Source organism: Talpa europaea (assembly GCF_964194135.1).
Source record: "Talpa europaea genome assembly, chromosome: 7".
Classification (NCBI taxonomy): Eukaryota; Metazoa; Chordata; class Mammalia; order Eulipotyphla; family Talpidae; genus Talpa; species Talpa europaea.
The window spans coordinates 6965383-6986112 of NC_140074.1; the positions used below are offsets into that span (position 1 = coordinate 6965383).

General features: G+C 43.7%; 1 protein-coding gene across 1 annotated transcript; it reads left to right on the plus strand.

Annotated features, from left to right (window-relative positions):
• Positions 1 to 16150: 16150 nt before the first annotated feature.
• HSPA5 (heat shock protein family A (Hsp70) member 5) lies at positions 16151 to 20270 on the plus strand (the record flags this gene model as incomplete). The annotated part of the gene is made up of 8 exons (XM_084237460.1): positions 16151 to 16272; positions 16368 to 16599; positions 17009 to 17146; positions 17459 to 17571; positions 17663 to 18053; positions 18183 to 18420; positions 19005 to 19172; positions 19611 to 20270. 8 exons carry the CDS (start codon positions 16151 to 16153, stop codon positions 20171 to 20173), a joined length of 1965 nt encoding a protein of 654 aa, XP_084093586.1. The 3' UTR covers positions 20174 to 20270.
• Between the last annotated feature and the right edge of the window lie 460 nt (positions 20271 to 20730).

The window sequence follows — 20730 nt, forward strand, 5'->3', positions numbered from 1 at the left end:
ATGACAACATGCTTCCTACTAGTCTCCAGCGTGGGTGGACTGGCGTTACTTGGAAGCAAGACCAAGCAAGCCACTCTGGACAGACATCTTAAATTAGCGATCAGACATCTTGCCTGATTTTACAGTTAGAACAGTATGCTTAAAGCCTTATATCTGAAAATGGCTTACCAAAAAAATGTGTACACAAAGATAATTCTGACTTTAAAGATATATAATCACAGTGATAGCATTAAATTATACTTCCAGATGTAAACAATCAGGTTCACCTTCAAACTCAAAAAAAAAAAAAAAAAAAAGACAATATAGAAAGTCTTTAAGTTTTTTCTTAAACATTGGCTCAACCATTCACTTCTCTGTAGGAGAACACTTCACTGTATTGAAGTATCAACAGAGACTTACCACATCTGACCACTGCATTGTGAAGTTCAAAACTAGCTTTCAGCTTAGGAACAGTGAAGAACTGCCCTTCTGAAGATGTTTCTACACAATCATAATATACATTGAAACATATCCAGAAAATACAGATAATCATAAACAAGGAAATTGTAATCACCAAAATTTTGAAAACCAGAAATCAAATAGCTTGGTGCCCAGGATGCTTCTAAAATTGGTACACGGTAAGAAATTACTGATCCCAGTTTCTTTTCAAATGCAAATAATTAGGATTATTAAGGAGTTAGAACTGCATATAAGTCTATGTAAACACAAGCTTAGGCAGTTTAAATTTAGGGGAAAAAAAAGAAAGGGGCCTCCCTGGTGGCGCAGGGTTAAAGCACCACACTATGAAGCAATCCACAGCCTCTGCAGCATGAGTTCGATCCCCAGCCGGCCAGGAAGCAAACCACATGGCGCAGCAGACCTCTCCTGACTTGCCCGCTGCTCCCCTCAGCAGTGTACTTTGGTCAGTCTGCCTGTTCTGTTCCCACTCTGTCTTTGGTGAATCCCCTCACCCCCCACACCTCTGGCCTGTACCCCAGCTCTTGCATGCATAAATAAATAAATCTTTTTTAAAAAGGAAAAAGAAATACATAACTGAAATTCTTCTTGTCTCAGAAAAAATTAACTCCAGAGAAGGAAATACGTATGGTGGAAAAAAAGGAAGAAAGTTGAAGGGCAAAAATTTAATTAACCATCTGAGATCTTTTTTCTAGTATTGTTATTTTTTCCAAAGTAAGAGGGATTCCACTTATAAAGGCTTTTACAAAAATAAAAATCATACTTTACCTTGGAGAAATCAAGAGTAATGTATAATCAACTTTCTTCAATATATGCACTCCTAAAAAAAGAGAGAACATTTTCCATTGGGAATATACCCACAACCCCTCTTAAATTTTCCATAAATAATAGGGACAATTTTCTCAATGCAACTAATTTACACTGAAGCACATTACATGTAAGGAACGGCAAATTTTGTACTATTAGTTGCACCCCTTAATACATGTCATTGCAATTTCCAGAGTATCATTACCAGACAGCATCATCTTGTAAGATGTTAGGTGCTACCTGCCATCACTGGAAAGCAGTTCATAAACTCACAGCGGAATAAACGGGGTAAAGTGGCACTTAGATAGAGGCCAAGAAAGCACCAGAAGAGTTGGCCTTGTTTTAAAGTCAAGGATATGGTAACCAGGTGGAAAAGAATGAAAGCAGACTAAGCTGGGACAACGAAGGATAACTAGCAGTTACAAGTAATAACCGTGTTCCTGCTGCTTCCCACACATGACTACTATCAGATTTAATCCTCTGGGATAGGTACTTATCACTTTCATTTTACAGAAGTAGAAACAGGTTTAGAAAAGTCAAATAACTTACTGCCTAATCATTGAGCTATCATACAGCAGAGAAGGAATTCAAAACTGGTTTGACTCCACAGCCCATACTCTTCACTCCCCCATGCTGCCTCTGGGTCTTCAGTATGCAAACCTCGGTTCCTGGTGAGCAATTTCCCAGTAGAGGGCTCTAGAAGGGAGCGACCCAACTGGAGGTAACCATCACATGCTGAGTAGCTTTTTTCATCCCCAACTACCTTTATAATTTTTCCCCATTTTTCCTTCACATGCACCTAACACACGAAGAGGAAGGGGGAAGAAGGGAAGATTAAGTTGTTCTCTTATTCAGTCCACAAATCCTTACTTCCTTGTCTTGTGTTCAAGTTTCTGTCTTCACCTGAATCCCTATTTCCTTCTCCCAAATGCCTATTTCCAATAACAGCTATGATTTAGCGCCCAGTTCAAATGTGAGTCTGGTTCAAATCTCCTCCACACAGCATTCCCGGATCTCCCACTCTCACTGAGCAGTGATATCTCCAATCTAAATTTTCTCGATCCTTTGTAACTGGTATCTCTATTAATAACTGATTACTTGGGGACCTCCCTGGTGGCACAGGGGTTAAGCACCACACTATGAAGCAATCTGAAGCCTCTGCAGCATGAGTTCAATCCCCGGCCAACCAGGGAACAACCCACATGGCGCAGCAGACCTCTCCTGACTCACCCGCTGCTCCCCTCAGCAGTGTATTTCAGTCAGTCTGCCTGTTCTGTTCCCTACTCTGTCTCTGGTAAATCCTTTCACCGCCCCTCCCCCCCCGCATCTCTGGCCTGTACCCCAGCTCTTGTATGCATAAATAAATAAATCTTTAAAAAATAACTGATGACTCTGAGACAATTTTTTCAATTATCATTTCACAGATCACAATTATAAAGGAATGGGGGTACCTTTACAATAGAAATCTAGCAGACATTATCTTAGTCAAATCAGATTTTTATAAATAATGAAATTGACATCTGTGCCTCTGATGTGATACCTTGAAAGAGATGTAAAATCACCTATGTTGCATTCAAACCAAAAATATTTAACCAGTATCTGATCATAAAGAAACATTCAAATAAATTGAAATGAAAGAACATTCTACAAAACAACTAGTCTGGATGATGAATGTCATGAGAGACCCAAAAAAAAAGATTGGAAAATCATCCTAGACTCAAGCAGGTAACTAAATGTAATGCAAGATCCTTTTGATCTTGGATCAAACAAGCTAAGGACCATATTGAGACAACTGGAAAAATCTGGTCTGTATATTAAGCAATATTTATTATATTCATGTTAAAATTTTTGAGGGTGACAAATGAATTGCATCTATGTAGAAGACAGTCAACATTCTTGGGAAATACATACTAAAGTATTTTGATGGTATCTAAACCTAACTCACATATGGTTTGGCCAAAAAAAAAAAAAGTGTCTCTTTGTGGTTAAAGCAAACTTGGTAAAATTTGATAGTTATCAAATCTAGGTGAAGAGTATATGGGTGTTTTGTAGCACTCTTGCAACTCAGAAGGCTTAAAATTTTTCAAAAATCCAAAAATTTCTGGATTAAAAAAATTAATAGGAAAATAGCACTCAAATTCTGCCTCCTAAAATTCAGGTTAATCTTGGCACAGTTGCTTCAAGTCTTAAAAAAAAAAAAAATTCCAGCGATCATCACCTGTGTCACTAATTCCCATTCATACTGCCGTCTAGAAGTTGTGAAATTATGGGGTAGGGTGCACCACACTTTCAACTTCACTAAGTAATTCAAATATTTACTCTAAGGTAGCTATCCCAATTTAAACACTACCAGCAGTTTCTAAAATTATCATGTTCAACCACATCTTCACTATTATTTGATTCTATCAGACATAAAAAGTTTTTCTTGATCTGATATAAAGAATTCAGTGTCACTTAGCTCAATCTAGGATCACAAAGTAGAAGAGCCTCAGTTAAAAAGACATTCACATTGTCTTAATATACAGACCATGTCCAAATCAGACCTCTTCAAAGCAGGGATTTGCAACATGGTATGTGCAGTGACCTCCTGGTGAGGCAAGGGGTTAAATCTCAGCACTATCAAGATATTCCCAGCCACTGCAACATGAGTTCAATCCCAGGCCAGGGAGCTAACTCACATGGCGCAGCAGATCCCGCCTTGTCTCGCCCACTGCTCCCCTCAGCAGTGTATTTCAGTAGATCTGCCTATTCTGTTCCCCACTCTGGCTCTGGTGAATACACTCACCCCCTGCACCTCTGGCCTATACCCCAGTTCTTGTATGCACAAATAAATAAAAATAATTTTAAAAAAATGGTATGTTCAATTGAACTGTAGTCATCTCTTTCACAAAATACTTTACCTTTCCATACAGCCCCTTTATTTTTTCCAGGAAAAGTTTGCTGCAATAGCTTTCCATTACTGCTCATATTTTAGAGAAAAAAATAACTCACTCAAGATGTTGATAGGTGATTTACAAGCAAGTACAACTTTCATATCCCCTAATATTCTGAACACATGAAGAATGATTTATCAGTGAGAAGTCTGGTGCCAAAATGAAGCCAAACTATAAGAATTAAAAAGATTCCAAGGGCCCCCCTGGTGGCGCAAGGGGTTAAGCACAGCACTATGAAGCAATCCACAGCCTCTGCAACACTAGTTCGATCCCCAGCTGGCCAGGGAGCCACCCACATGGCGCAGCAGACCTCTCCTGTCGCTCCCGCTGCTCCCCTCAGCAGTGTATTTCAGTCAATCTGCCTGTTTTGTTCCCCATTCTGCCTCTGGTGAATCCTCTCACCACCCCCCCCACATCTCTGGCCTGTGCCCCAGCTCTTGTATGCATAAATAAATAAATCTTTTTTAAAATAAATAAAAAAATAAAAAGAATTCCAAGAAAATGCCTTACCAACTCTAAAATCTACATATTTGCTTCTATTTGAATATAAAACTGCAACAATAAGAAAATACATGTGAAGAGAGCTCCTGCTGTTTTGCATGTAAGGATGGAAAAATTAAAACACCTCTCTCTAACAGCTAAACAACCTATATGATTTAAATAAAACCAGCAGAGGCTTATGCAAGATCTTGGAGGGCTTCAATCACTAGGAACTAGGAAGTGCCTTAGTATAAAAACCTAAGGGCCAAAAAGTATTCACTTTCCTTTCTTCCTCAGATTATTTTGCAGATCCCTAGTACCCCGACTGAATTATCCATGACTTCTTCTATCTTTGAAAACTATTTCCTCACCCCAGTCAAATCTTTTATTTCCTAATTACTAAATTCCCTCTTCCATGTACACAGTCATCATATCTGCCTTGTCTTCTTTCTTATCTAATGATTCAAATATTCTTCCAGGCAGACTTACCCAAAAAATTTATTCCTACTCCAGGAGTCCATCTCCATGGACTGCTCTGATGGTCTGATGAAGCCTATGAACTCCTTCTTAGATTGCTTTTAAATGTATAATTAATATAGGAGATTACAAAGAAAACCAATTATACTGAACTATAAGAAAACACAGTAATAGTTGTTATTATCCCATTAGAAAACAAAAACTTAACAGTGGGTCTAACGACACCACAAATTCCAAGAAATAAGTATAAATATTTTGCGATATTTGCACCAACTATAAATATGAATCAAAATTATCTGTAATTTTTATTGGCGACCAAGTCACAGGCACTAATCATTCTACTGTGGTTTGCTACCACATTCCTAACTGAAAGACATGACAAAGTGCAGTAATCAGGTAATTTGTGGTTCTACCCCCATTCTAGCTCAAGACTCCCGAATTCTACCCACCAACTGGTGAATTCCAGTTAAAAACTCTTTCCAGTTGAAAGCCTTGGTGCTCAAACTGACTTTTGTCACACATTTTAAAATAAAAACAATAATTCCTCCTGCAACTGCACTCTCCTCTGTCCCTATCCCCGTGTCTCCCTAGTCTTAGGCTGCTTTACACACAGAACCTTGTTAATTTCCACGGCTCGCCTAGCCAGCATCCTTTAAATTCTGCCTGTCAATAAAAGATGAAATTGAAGGGGGGGGGGTTACCGGGAAGCAACCCACAGGCCCTCACTGGGACCTCCAGCAGCAGGTGGAAAGGTGCCAAATTCAGTACGTGTTTGCGGTAGGGGGGCTGGCCCCAGCCCTCGAGGCCGGCCTGTCAGGAGCGCCCCCGAGCTCCTCCGTCCTCCGTCCCCCCGGCCGCGGCGCCCAGAAGCCCGTCCACTTCCTTCTCGCCCGCAGCCTCGGTTCCCCACCTGCCGATGGCTGCCTCGGGCTCCCCCTCCAAGCGGCCCCGAGGTGCTCGGTCCATGCCCATCCCATCCCCCACGCGCCCCCCTCCCCGCTCCGGGCCGCCCGGACCCCGCGCGCCGGCGCATCCCTCCCCGGCCTGGCGGAGCCTCCCGGCCGCCCTCCCGCGCCGGAGCGGCGGGCCCAGGGCCCGGGGTCAGCGGCCCCCGCGGCCCGGCTCAGGCCAGGCTGCGGCCCTAGGCCACGGCCGCCAGGCAGGCGCCGCGCGCTCGGCGCGGGGGGACGTGGCCGCGCGCTCACCTGGAGGGCCAGGCGGGGATGGGCACCGAGGCTCCCGCCGATCGCCGCTCGGCCGCGCACCGCCGCCGTCCTCGCCGCCAAGTGCCACCGCCGCCGCCGCCGGCGCCACTTGCTGTTGGCTGCCCTGCGTCCTGCGGCGGCGCCGCCGCCACGCCACTGCGCGTGCGCCGCGCCGCGGGGCCCCCTGGGAGTGGTAGTTCGGCCGCGGCCGCGGAGCCCCGCCCGCCCAGCGCGCCCAGCGGGGCGACCGCGGGCGCCTTCCGGGAGGTCGTCCTGCGCCCAAAGCCGGCGCTCGCTTCCGGGTGCCGGGCTGCGCGGGGAGGCGTCCTCGGAGCTGAAGCGGGTGGAGTCACTCAAGTTGGAGCGTTCGCGTTTGCCCTAACTGTCACTTGCCCGAGACGAAAATCTCTCTCCCACACTCAGGATGTTCTCTCTTTCTCTCTCTCTCTCTCTCTCACTCTCTCTCTTTCATACACACACACTCACACACACACTCACACACACACACACACACACTCTCAGCTTTCTGTTAGGTGTTGCCGATCGCCTTCAGTGGTCCCTGGATTGTGTTAACTGAGTTCCCACTCCTCATTTTATCGACTTTTATTTATTCCAAACGACCACACCGATTTTGTTGTTGTTTATTCAATTGTCAATTGAGCCAATAATAAGAACTTTTTAGGAAAACATTTCAGGTATATTCAAATGTCAAGTTAACCGAGCTGAACATTGGTGGAAACCTTCTGAGAGAAGCGTTAGACTTGGAAGTCACCTTAAAAGTCGTTGGGATACCTTCCCGGCAGGGTTCCCCTCTTGTACACCCCCATAGAGGTCTTTCAACTTCTGCTTCAACCTTTCACGTTTCAGGGAGCTTTTACTACCTTAAGTAAGGCAGTCGGCTCCACAGCTCCAAATGTTAGAAAGTTCTGCCTCCTGCTGACCCGAAATCTAATTCCTTTTTACTTCCTTTCCTGCTAGTAGTTACACTGCCTGGAGCAATACAGAATGTTTTCCACTTGACAACCTTTCAAAAGATTGAAAACAATGATTATGTCCTCCAACACTGGGAGTCTCCAGGCAAGAAAGAAAAGAATAATCAGTTTCCCAGCTATTTCAAATATGAGTCAGCTGCCACACTGCTTTCCATTGAGTCATCCTCCTTGCTGGGTTGCCTTTAAAAATTGTCAAAAAGTGTTTCATATTAATTGTCTCATTTTATTACCACAATAGCATTCTATGGTAGGCTGATCAGTGATTATTTTATTGCCATTCAACCAACTGGAGAATTAAATGTGATCAAAGATTAACAGCTTTGTTATAAGGCCTTGCTCAAAGCACTAGGGAAGTGGAAAAAGTAACACGATATAGTTTATAATGTATGGTAAAATAATACCCACTGACTAAGGATCATAAAAAGTAAGCTCTGAGATTCCCAGACAAACATTTCATCAAGTTGAGGGGTCACAACCTGAAGGAGGAGGTGTCACAGGAGTTACAGGATGACTAAATCTCAACAAGGACGATGTCATATAAGGACTGCTGAGGAAGAACCCAGCCTGAACAAAACATGTAAATGGATGCATTCCATAGTTTGTGCTGACTTAACACCAAGTACTCTAGCTGGGCTGGAGCACTCAGGCCAGGCAGGAGGGAAGGAAAGGACTCCAAAGGTTGCAAAATGTTCCTTTTTTTAAAGATTTATTTATTTATGCATACAAGAACTGGCGTACAGGGCCTCCCTGGTGGCACAAGGGGGTAAGCACTGCACTATGAAGCAATCTGCAGCCTCTGCAGCACGAGTTCGAGCCCCCTGCTGGCCAGGGAGCAACTCACATGGCTCAGCAGACCTCTCCTGTCTCCTATGCTGCTCCCCTCAACAATGTGTTTCAGTCAGTCTGCCTGTTCTGTTCCCCACTCTATCTCTGGTGAATCCTCTCACCCCAACCCCGCATCTATGGCCTGTACCCCAGCTCTTGTATGCATAAATAAATCTTTTTTTAAAAAAAAGAACTGGGTTACAGGCCAGAGGTGCATGGGGTGGGTGAGAGGACTCACCAGAGACAGAGTGGGGAACAGAACAGGCAGAATGACTGAAATACACTGCTGAGGGGAGCAGCAGGCAAGTCAGGAGAGGTCTGCTGCGCCATGTGGGTAGCTCTCTGGCCGGGAATCAAACTTGTGCTGCAGTGGTTGTGGATAGCTTCATAAGTTGGGTCTTAATCCCTTGCATCAGCAGGGAGGCCCCCACAAAATGTTGTTGAGGGCGGTGAACATATTGTATGGTAGATGGTTAAGTAAAAAGAGCACTGGGATGGTCAATTAATTGCTCTGGGTCGTACTCTGTCAAATACAAAGAACTTGAATTAGAAAGGCATTTTTCAATCTACCACCCTGCACGCCCAAGGAATACAACCCACATATTAGAACAATGGACCACTACAACAGTCATTCTTGTGGAATGGAGAGTAGGTATCATTCTTATCACCTGTTACACATGGGGAAAGAAACTGGAGATGTAAAAAGTTGGTCAAAATCAATAAACAGTCCTCCTCCAGGTTCTGGAAAGTTACAGCCTGCAAGATTAAACTTAGTATCCCATCCAAAAAGTCAAATTATAAACCAGTTGTATAAATATGCCACTTTCATGAATAGAGACCAATACCCCCAGAGATTCCCATCCAGTGGTCATAAGGGTAAAACCAAAGGTTGCAGATGAAAGCTTTGTTTGCTATAAAGCAAAACACAAATGTAAGCTGTTAATAGTATGACTCAAGCAATACAGTTCAAACTGAAGCAGCAGGCAAACATCTAAAACAGCCTATGTTAAAGACCAATATGCTGTTCTGTATTCTGTGACTTGCTTTTTTCATTTAATAATAAATCCTTAATAAAGGATTAAATAAATCTAATTTATTTAATTTAATAATTGCATATCAGTACATAAAAACTACATTATTTTGAAGCTTTACATATTTGCGTAGTACACTATGCCACAGTTTATTTAACACACCCTATTAATGAACACTTAGTTTGACTCATTATGCTTTGAATAAACAAAAATATATATGAATTAAGTACACATTTTTAAAAAATATTAATTTATTTATGCATACAAGAACGGGGTTACAGGCCAGAGGTGTCAGGAGTTGGGGGTGGTGAAAGGATTCACCAGAAACAGAGTAGGGAACAGAACAGGCAGATTGACTGACATACACTGCTGAGGGAAGCAGCGGGCAAGTAAGGAGAGGTCTGCTGCACCATGTGGGTTGCTCCTTTGCCGCCTGGGGATTGAACTTGTGCTGCAGTGGCTGGGGGTAGCTTCATAGGTTGTGTCTTAAGGGAGGCCCCTACACATTATTTTTAATAGGAAAATTTTTCTAAAGTTCTTGAATTTGTCAGTGAAAAAATGCCAAAGACATGCACAGAAATTGTCCTCATCAGGTGGCAGAAAGTATTCCTTGGGCAAAATCTTTTTTTTACTTTACAATCCAATGAACCAAGGGACTGGACTCCAGTTACAGCCTTGCGCCATGTTCTCTGCCCTTAGTTGTCCTGCACTGGCCCCCACTGGCAGGCTCAGAAATAGTAACACTCAGAGGTTTGTTTACTGTGAAGCTAATGGAGTTTATGACTTAGGGCCCCTCATTTGCCTGGGACCTTCCAAGGGCCTGGCAATGTATTTACATAGTCATACAGATTGATAACACTAGCCGATGAATTTTATATTAACAGCTAAGTCAAGGACAACAAATAAAAACCTAAAACTTGAAAATACTAACATGAGAAAACTGACTCTTATACAATAAGGTTATAAATCATGCTACTCACATTTCAGCCCACTGAAGTCTATACTAAACCCCATTTTTCTCCCAGTACCAAGAATGATCCAATGGCTAGGATCTGTAATGTTAATGCAACATAACACGGTGGTGTATTTGAATTTAACCTATGGTCAATTATAATGCATGAAATGTATTTAATGTAATTATATAATGTAAAATATCTCACTGACATTTTTGTATTCTTAAGTATTACTTTTAGTTTTCCACATTTGGTAAGTTTCTAACAGCTTTTTTAATAACAAGAAAATGTTGCTTTTGAACAAAAAAATAACATGCTTAACAGTTTACTCTTTGAAACACATAGGTAACAAGTTTAAAGAGCATACAATGTTTTATTAGATTGATGTATCACAATGTCATTTCTTTTTTTTTTTATTCATTTTTATTTATTTATACAAGCACTGGGCACAGTCAGAAGCGCGGGAGGGTGAGAGAATTCACCAGAGCCAGAGTGGGGAGCAGAGCAGGCAGAAGGACCGAAGTACACTGCTGAGGGGAGCAGCGGGTGGCAGGAGAGGTCTGCGCGCCATGTGGGACCCTCCTTCGGTGGCTGGGGAGCAGCCGGGGATCAAACCAGCACTGCAGAGGCTGTGGGCAGCTTCGCAACCCAGCACTCAACCGCTGCGCCACCGAGGAGGCCCTCACAATGTCATTTCAAAATGGAAACACAGCTGAGTTCAATCCCTGGCCAGGTCTTCTGCCTCACCCGCTGCTCCTCTCAACAGTGATTTCAGTAGATGTGCCTGTTCCCCACTCTATATCTGGTGAATCCTCTCACCTTCCCCTTCCCCCATACCTCTGGCCTACACCCTAGCTCTTATATGCATAAATAAATAAAATAAATCTTTTTTAAAAATGATGAAAACTAAATACAATGTATAGTCCTGGTTTTTCAGCTAAAGGTGACATCACTGGGCCTCCCCAGTGGCGCAGCAGTTGAGCGCTGGGTTGCGAAGCTGCCCGCAGCCTCTGCAGCACCGGTTCGATTCCCGGCTGCTCCCGGGCCACCAGAGGAGGGTCCCACATGGCGCGCAGACCTCTCCTGCCGCCCGCTGCTCCCCTCAGCAGTGTACTTCCGTCCTTCTGCCTGCTCTGCTCCCCGCTCCGGCTCTGGTGAATTCTCTCACCCTCCCGCGCTTCTGACTGTACCCAGTGCTTGTATAAACAAAACAAACGAACAAACAAATAAATAAATAAATAAAACATGCCTCTATAAAAAAAAAAAGAGTTTTAAAAAAAAAAGGTGACATCACCATTGGTAGCTGAGTAAGGAATACATGAGCTCTATTTGCAACTTGCTGTGAGACTGAAATCTTAAAAAAAAAAAAAAAAAAACCACCTGCGCACACACACACACACACACACGCACAGGAATAAAGACACATTCTATATTGTAAGAGCAAAACATAAAATAAAAAATGACTGAATTTTAAAATAGAAATAATTACAAACTAAGAAACTCAATAGAGAAAAAGGTACAATGTCAGAAAAGAAATAGAAATGACCAATAAAAATTAGAAAAAGTACAACACTTCATTTGTGATCAAGGAAATTAAAAACATAGTTAAGATGCCATGAACATACCCCAAATTGAAAAATGAAATATTTGTTTTGTTTTTTAAATTTATTTATGCATACAAGAACTGGGGTGTAAGCCAGAGGTACTGGAGGTGAGGGAATTCACCAGAAACAGAGTGGGGAGCAGAACAGGCAGAGCTACTGAAATATACCACTGAGGGGAGCAGTGGGCAAGACAGGAGAGGTCTGCTGCGCCATGTGGGTGGGTAGCTGGCTGGCCAGGGGATCGAACTCCTGCCTCAGTGGCTGCGGACAGCTTCACAGCACTGTGCTTAATCCCTTGTGCCACCAGGGAGGCCCTTCTTTGAACTTTTGTAAGTGCGGGAATTTTCTTCTTGGTCTTCACCTTTTATTTATTTCTTTATTTTTAAAGATGTATTTATTTATGCATACAAGAGCTGGGGTACATACCAGAGATGCAAGGAATGAGAGGATTTACCAGAGATATAGTGAGGAACAGAACAGGCAGTTTGACGAAAGTACACTGCTGAGGGGAGCAGCAGGTGAGTCAGGAGTGGTCTGCTGTATGTGGGTTGCTCCCTGGCCAGCCAGGGATCGAATGCATGCTGCAGAGGCTGCGGACAGCTTCATAGGTTGAGTTTTAACCCCCTGCGCTACCAGGGAGGCCCCTCTTCACCTTTTAAAAAACGAATTCCATAAGTAGTAGACTACCTTCCTCCCCCATCCCCATGCAATTAAAAACAAGTAACAAGTAACAAATAGTACCTTTTCTACTCTTCCCTTTTTTTTTTTTTTTTTTTTTTTTTGGTGAGAGAGATTTATGACATGCTGCATCAGATGTTGTGAGAGAGAGGAAAGACCACAGGGTTTTTAGATGCATAAAAATTTTATGAATCAATAGCTGTGACTTAGGAAAAGTCATTTGATCTTTCTGAGTAACTGTTTACTGGTCTGTAAAATGTATGTAATATGCCTCCTCATAGAGCTGTTCCTTATGATTAAGGTAATATATGGAAAAGTATTTGATTAAGGCATTTTAAATTTATACATAAAATGTTTCTTTTGACTTTTTAAAAGCTTTCCTTTGACTTTACATAAGCTTCAGGGTCTCCCTGATAGCCTAGGGGTTAAGTGTCAGCACAATCACATCTACAGCCTGAGTTCCATCCCCAGCCAGGGAGGTGACCCACATGACACAGCAGACCTCTCCTGTCTTGCCCTTTGTTCCCCTCAGCAGTGTATTTCAGTCAGTCTGCTTGATCTTTTCCCCCGCTCTGTCTCTGGTGAATCCTTTCACCCTCCCACACATCTGGCCTGTACCCTGGTTCTTCTATAAATAAATATATCTTTAAAAAAATTCAAAGAAACACTACATGATTTATACCTAGTATTGCTTCTAGTTCAAATGTCAGGGAAATACTTTACTATCAGGGTCTAAATATTCAACTTGTCTATGCTCTATACCTTTAATTCCCTTTCAGAAAGAAAGATTTAGGGGCGAAATAACATCCAATTCTCATTAATTATTTTTTAAAGATTTATTTATATATACATACAAGAACTGGGGTACAGGCCAGAATTGTGGGGGGGTGAGAGGATTCACCATAGACAGAGTGGGGAACAGAACAAGCAGACTGACTGAAATACACTGCTAAAGGGAGCAGCGGGCGAGTCAGGAGAGGTCTGGGCCATGTGTGTCAGCTCCCTGGCTGGGAGCGAACTGGTGCTACTGTGACTGAAAGCTTCATAGGTTATGTCTTAACCCCTTGCGCCACCAGAGAGCCCCCAATCCTAATTAATTCTAACTGTTCTTATTTTCTGTAATCAAACAGTAAACAAACCTATTTTCTTACCCATAGGAGCACAAATAAAATGAGTTGGTTTAAATTACTGGACAACGTCTACTTTTTTCTACTACCCATCATCAAATATTTGCAAATATGTAACTACTCCATACCCTAAAACAAAATGTCTCATAAACCTGAAGCTCAGGATGACAACCTAGACTACAGAAATTTAAGAAAGCCAAGGCTCCAATCCTGGCTCAGTATCTTCTCAGCTGTGTGATCTCCTGGGCAAATTTCTTTATCTCCTGGGGCTTTAGATTCCTTAACCCTAAAATAGGGATAAAGGAAAAAATGCTTTTATAAGGGTTATAGAAGATAATGCACATGAAGTGTTTAGCATGGTGTTACAGCACTTAGTAAAATATTGATAACTTGGCACTGTTGATATCAGCATTTAACTGTCAGCAAACTAGGCTTATCTGTGCACTTTCTTATTCACTCCTTATGGTCACACTGTGGAATATATGACACATATAATATATAATAAATTGTCTATGTTTTTTAAAAGATACTACAACCACCAGTATACACAATTCCCTTTGGAAATAAGCCAGATACCACTTTTCTAAGTCGTAGAAAATGGAGCATTGTAAAAGGTAACTCTATTAATCAAGGGTGAGGTTGAAAGTTTTGTCGTCAATGGAAATGTACAGTGATATATGTATATACATGTGTATATGTACATATATTACTTTTTATATGAAGTGATGTGAAGCAATTAGTATGCTCTTACATTTTTAGCTTGCCTATGGACTGATGAAATCTAATGAAGGGTCAGTGTTACAACAGTATTACAAGCCCTGTAGAAAGAGATGGATGATGCAACTTCCATGGTAAGAATGGAGCTATCTGAGTCACCAGTGTAACCTTTGAGGAGCACTAAATGGGAGGGAAACTCCTGAGTATTGACTCCTACACCCCAAGAGTGAACTGTAAGATGCTTCAGTGCTATGTGGACAGTGTTGTCCATACCCATAAATCTCAGCATAATGTCCCATACCTTTTCCATACATATTTAAAAATACTTCGTATCAGGCCTTTTGCCTGCCCATGGTGGTATACCCTCCAAAAACACTACTAGAATTAATTTTTAAAATTATTAAGAGCACTGGCTGGAGTAAAGCCGACTTGGATATTAATCCTAACCCCATCATCACTCACTAAGAGCTCTGTGTCTTTAATAGTTAATACTTTCTTTCAGAATTAATTTTCTCATCTGGAACATGGGAAAGGCCTATCAATTACTGAGCTGAAGTGCAAGAACTGAAACAGATTGGAATTGACCCCTGAAACATAAACAATGTTTGGGCTATAGTAAGTCTAAGCTAAATAGTATAGTACTTTGTTTTTGCTACAGTAGTAGGGCATTCTCAGGAGGCCTTTTATTTATCAATTGCACTGAAGCAGAATTAGACAGGAAAGTATCAAGAATGAAAGCTAGAGTTACAATGAGAAAGGATGAGAGGAAAGGGAAGGCTAGAGGTGGCAAACTGGAAAATGACACTTCTCGGGGTGGGAGTGAGGGCATGGGTGTGCTGCCGCAGTGGGGAGGCGACTCTGGGCTGGGGGCAATTATTTGGGCCAGGTCTGTCCTGTGACTGACCCTGGGGCAGGACAATGTGAAGAGCCCTGGGATAGAAAGAGACAGCTGGGTGGGGGTATAGGGGCGACATAACTGGCTAGAAGGAGCAACGGTTTGCGGCCGGGCAGTGCCCGCAACAGGCCCCGCTCGAGGGCGGCAGGCCGGTGGGCAACAAAGGCCCTGAAGCTCGGACACGCCGGGACTCGCAGAGGCTACGAAGGGCAGAGATGTGCCGGGAAGTGATCCCAGCATCTACGCCGAGACCCGCCTGCCCGGAATGGGCGGGAGGCCGGGAGAAGAGAGCGCTTCTTCCCGCTTCAGGATGCGGGTCGGGGGAGGAGTGGGAGGCCTTGGGCGCGCAGAGTAGTCCAGTCTCACCGCCCCGGGGCACTCAGGGACGCCGGACGGGACCCGGCTCCCCAGGGCCCAACGGGGAGGCGGGATCTCAGCGGTTCCGGCGGAAACGACCTCGGAGTAAGAGGTCAAAAGTGGGACAGGCAGCTGGTGAGCCAATGGAGTCAGCGAACAGAGAGAACGTGGCCGCCCATTGGTGACTGTTGGGCGCGGTCAGCAGCCAATGAGCTCCCTCAATGGGCGGAGCGGTGACGTTGTTGCGGAGGAGGCCGCTTCGAATCGGCGGTGGCCAGCTTGGTGGCCTGGACCAATCAGCGACCTCCAACGAGCAGCGCCTTCGCCAATCGGCGGCCTCCACGACGGGGCTGGGGGGAGGGTATATAAGCGGCGTCGGCGACGGCGCGGTCGACGCTAGCCCAGACCTCACTGACTCGTCGACTGGGAATTTCGCGAGCGTGAGAGGTAAGCGCCGCGGCCTGCCTTTCCGGACCTGTCCTTCGCCTGCCCGCCGCTCCCCCTGAGCCCGGGCCCTGTCGCTCTCAGGCAGCTTCCGAGCGCCCCGGTGCCGCGGCCTGTGGCTGGATTGCCTGCGACTCCTGCTGACCGAGTGGCGACGGGCGCCGCCAAGATGAAGCTCTCCCTGGTGGCTGCGGTGCTGCTGCTGCTCGGCGCGGCGCGGGCCGAGGAGGAGGACAAGAAGGAGGACGTGGGCACGGTGGTTGGCATCGACCTGGGGACCACCTACTCTTGGTAAGTGGGTTCAGGAAAAAGGGGGGAATGGGGCGTGGCCTTCGGGGCGCGGCGAGAAGCTGGGGGCTCATGTCTCTCCTCGGGGTTTCCGCCAGCGTCGGCGTGTTCAAGAACGGCCGCGTGGAGATCATCGCGAACGATCAGGGCAACCGCATCACGCCGTCTTATGTGGCCTTCACCCCCGAAGGGGAGCGTCTGATCGGGGATGCAGCCAAAAACCAGCTCACTTCCAACCCCGAGAACACGGTCTTTGACGCCAAGCGACTGATCGGCCGCACCTGGAACGACCCGTCGGTGCAGCAGGACATCAAGTTCTTGCCTTTCAAGGTAGGACGCACGGGGGGGTTTGCTCACCCAGGTTTGGGGGAGGGGGGGAGCAGTTTAAGATGAAGAAGTAAGTGGGAACGGTGTTGAGACCTAGAACCCAGACGTTGTGTATGCATCCATAATAGTTTTCAATGATCTGTGTGTGTGTTTAAAGAAACTTAAGATGGTAAAGTTGGCTAAGGTAGAAACTTTATCTTTAAGTGCTCTGTCCATAGCTGTAGGATTAAAAGATTGAGTATAGTTGAAGGGGTTTGTCTTTGTAAAAACGTCTTAACTCTTTAAGTTTTTCTGGTCAGTATTCAGCTATGGAAGACCAAAATGAACCAAGCTTTGAGGGAGGGAAAGGGTCTTTTAAAGTTTGAAGTGTCATTGCTTCCTCCTCTAAAATGATAATCATTCTTTAAAATAGGTGGTTGAAAAGAAAACGAAACCATACATTCAAGTTGATATTGGAGGTGGGCAAACGAAGACATTTGCCCCTGAAGAAATTTCTGCCATGGTTCTCACTAAAATGAAGGAAACTGCTGAGGCTTATTTGGGCAAGAAGGTAAATATAGTTCTAGAACAACGTTAAGTAATTTGCCATTACTCTTGAGTTGACTGGGTTGTGTAGATACTTTTGTCATTTAATAATGAATTTGACACGCATGTTTATTTAAGGACTGTAGGTTAAACAAAATACTTTGCACATTAAGTTACTTCATGCTTGCAAATTTGTGCATGTGAAATAATATGTATTATATCCTCCTGCCTTGAGAACAAACTGGCTTGGAAACTGAAGTGGTAGTTTATAGTGTAACTTAAATAAGGCTAAACCATGTAATAAAGTACACTTAATTACTTTTCGTTACCTTTTTAGGTCACCCATGCAGTTGTTACAGTTCCAGCCTATTTCAATGATGCCCAGCGCCAGGCAACCAAGGATGCTGGCACTATTGCTGGACTGAATGTTATGAGGATCATCAATGAGCCGTAAGTGTTAAGTTTAAGGGTATGGCATATTTGCCAAATAGGGGGAATGTAAACTTGACTAAGTTTTCTTTTTCTATTGTTTCCCTAACAGTACGGCAGCTGCTATTGCTTATGGCCTTGATAAGAGGGAAGGGGAGAAGAATATTCTGGTGTTTGACCTTGGTGGTGGAACCTTTGATGTATCTCTTCTCACCATTGATAATGGTGTCTTTGAAGTCGTGGCTACTAATGGAGATACCCATCTTGGTGGAGAAGACTTTGATCAGCGTGTCATGGAACATTTCATCAAACTCTACAAAAAGAAGACTGGAAAAGATGTACGGAAAGACAACAGAGCTGTTCAGAAACTCCGGCGTGAGGTAGAAAAAGCCAAACGTGCCCTGTCTTCTCAGCATCAGGCAAGAATTGAAATTGAGTCCTTCTTTGAAGGAGAAGACTTCTCTGAGACCCTGACTCGGGCCAAATTTGAAGAGCTAAATATGGTATGTCCCTTGTTTTTTGCTTTGCTAATGAGATCTAGTTAAACTCTGAACTTAGGACGATGCATTTAGACATTTAGTCATGTCTAGGTCGAACAGACATCATCACCATAATTACGTCTCTTCTTCCAGGACCTGTTCCGTTCTACAATGAAGCCTGTCCAGAAAGTGTTGGAAGATTCTGATTTGAAAAAGTCTGATATTGATGAAATTGTTCTTGTTGGTGGCTCTACTAGAATCCCAAAGATTCAGCAACTGGTTAAAGAGTTCTTCAATGGCAAGGAGCCATCCAGGGGCATCAACCCAGATGAAGCTGTAGCTTATGGTGCTGCTGTCCAGGCTGGTGTACTCTCTGGTGATCAAGATACAGGTAGGTCACTGTCACAGAACCTTCTGCAGTGCTTTAACACTTTGATGGGGAAAGTAATATAATTAGCTATTTTAGAAAGCAATAGAATGTAAGCAGCAGGATCACACAGCTAGTTAAAGGGTACAGTGAGAACAAGATCTGGTGCAGTGTCAAGATCCTTAGCAACTGTATTTGCTATTTTTTAAGATTTGTTTATTTATGCATATAAGAACTGGGGTATAAGCCAGAGGTGCTGGGGGTAAGAGGATTCACCAGAGAGTGGGGAGCAGAACAGGAGGATCTACTGAAATACACTGCTGAGGAGAGCAGCAGGCAAGGCAGGAGAGGTCTGCTGCGCCATGTGGGTTGCTCCCTGGCCAGGGATTGAACTCCTGCTGCAGTGGCTGGCAATAGATAGCTTGATAGTGCTGTCTTTAACCCCTGTGCCACCAGGGAGGCCCTGTATTTGCTGTTTTTAACATGATTTTGCATAGCACCTAATCAAGTGGCAAAATGGAGAAGTGAACTGTCATTGCTTGTGGGGAGATGGCATGGTAGGGCTCTGATGACCTTTAAAACTTACCTTGATTAATTTATCTTTGCAGGTGACCTGGTGCTGCTTGATGTATGTCCCCTTACACTTGGTATTGAAACTGTGGGAGGTGTCATGACCAAATTGATTCCAAGGAATACTGTGGTGCCTACCAAGAAGTCTCAGATCTTCTCTACAGCTTCTGATAACCAGCCAACTGTTACTATCAAAGTTTATGAAGGTGATTGTCTACATAGTAGATCACTGTATGCTTTCAAAGACTGCAACTTCTTAATCTATGATATTGATGTGGCTAAGGAAAAAAGTGTTTGCTCTTCTCATATTGGGAGAGTTCATAATTTGACCAAACTGTTGAATTTGGTAGAGTTTGGTACAAAAATCCATTTTTTTTAGTTACCCATTAAAGTAACTTCTTTCCCATTTAAGTAACTTCTGAGCTGACACCTGAAAGAATAAGGGTCCACAGTGCTAGGAAGAGGGTGAAATTCAGAGTTATGGGGACTGTTAGTGCCATTTGCTGCTCCTTATGGACCGGTGCTGAGCCACTTCTAGCATTGTAGAGTGTCCTTGATGCTAGGTTTCCAGCAGACTGAAATGTAAGGATCCAGAAATGCTATTTGAACTTAATAACTAACTTCTTTTTGTGTGTAAATTCTAGGTGAACGACCCCTGACAAAAGACAATCATCTTCTGGGAACTTTTGATCTGACTGGAATTCCTCCTGCTCCCCGTGGTGTCCCACAGATTGAGGTCACCTTTGAGATAGATGTGAATGGTATTCTTCGAGTGACAGCTGAAGACAAAGGTACAGGCAACAAAAATAAGATCACAATTACCAATGACCAGAATCGTCTGACACCTGAGGAAATTGAAAGGATGGTTAATGATGCTGAGAAGTTTGCTGAGGAAGACAAAAAGCTTAAGGAACGCATTGACACTAGAAATGAATTGGAAAGCTATGCCTACTCTCTAAAGAATCAGATTGGAGATAAAGAAAAGCTGGGAGGTAAACTTTCCTCGGAAGACAAGGAGATCATGGAAAAAGCTGTAGAAGAAAAGATTGAATGGCTCGAGAGTCACCAAGATGCTGACATCGAAGATTTCAAAGCTAAAAAGAAGGAACTAGAAGAAATTGTTCAGCCAATTATCAGCAAACTCTATGGAAGTGCAGGCCCTCCCCCAACTGGTGATGAGGAACCAGCAGACAAAGATGAGTTGTAGACACTGTTCTGCTAGTGCTGTAATATTGTAAATACTGGACTCAGGAACTTTTGTTAGGAGAAATTGAGAGAACTTAAGTCTCCAATGTAATTGGAATCTTCACCTTGGAGTGGAGTTGAAAATGCTATAGCCGAAGTGGCTGTTTACTGCTTTTCATTAGCAGTTGCTCACATGTCTTTGGGGTGGGGGGAGAGGAGGAATTGGCAATCTTAAAAAGTGGATAAAAATAAAGCTGGGTTAGGGCGTGTGTTCACCTTGGAAATGTTCTATTTAACAATTGGGTCATGTGCATCTGGTGTAGGAACTTTTTTCTACCATAAGTGACACCAATAAATGTTTGTTATTTACACTGGTCTAACTCGTGATAAGCTAATTAGATCAGTCATTTGAGATTGGGGTGGGTGGGTTTGTGGGTGTGTGTGTGTGTTACGGGGGGATATTTTGGAATACTGAGGTAAGGAAATCTAAAAATTCAGTACTTGAATTTGCCCTAATATTAAGAAGAGGGGTATCCTTACCTAGGCATGGCCATTTCATAATACCCGAGTAGGGTTTTC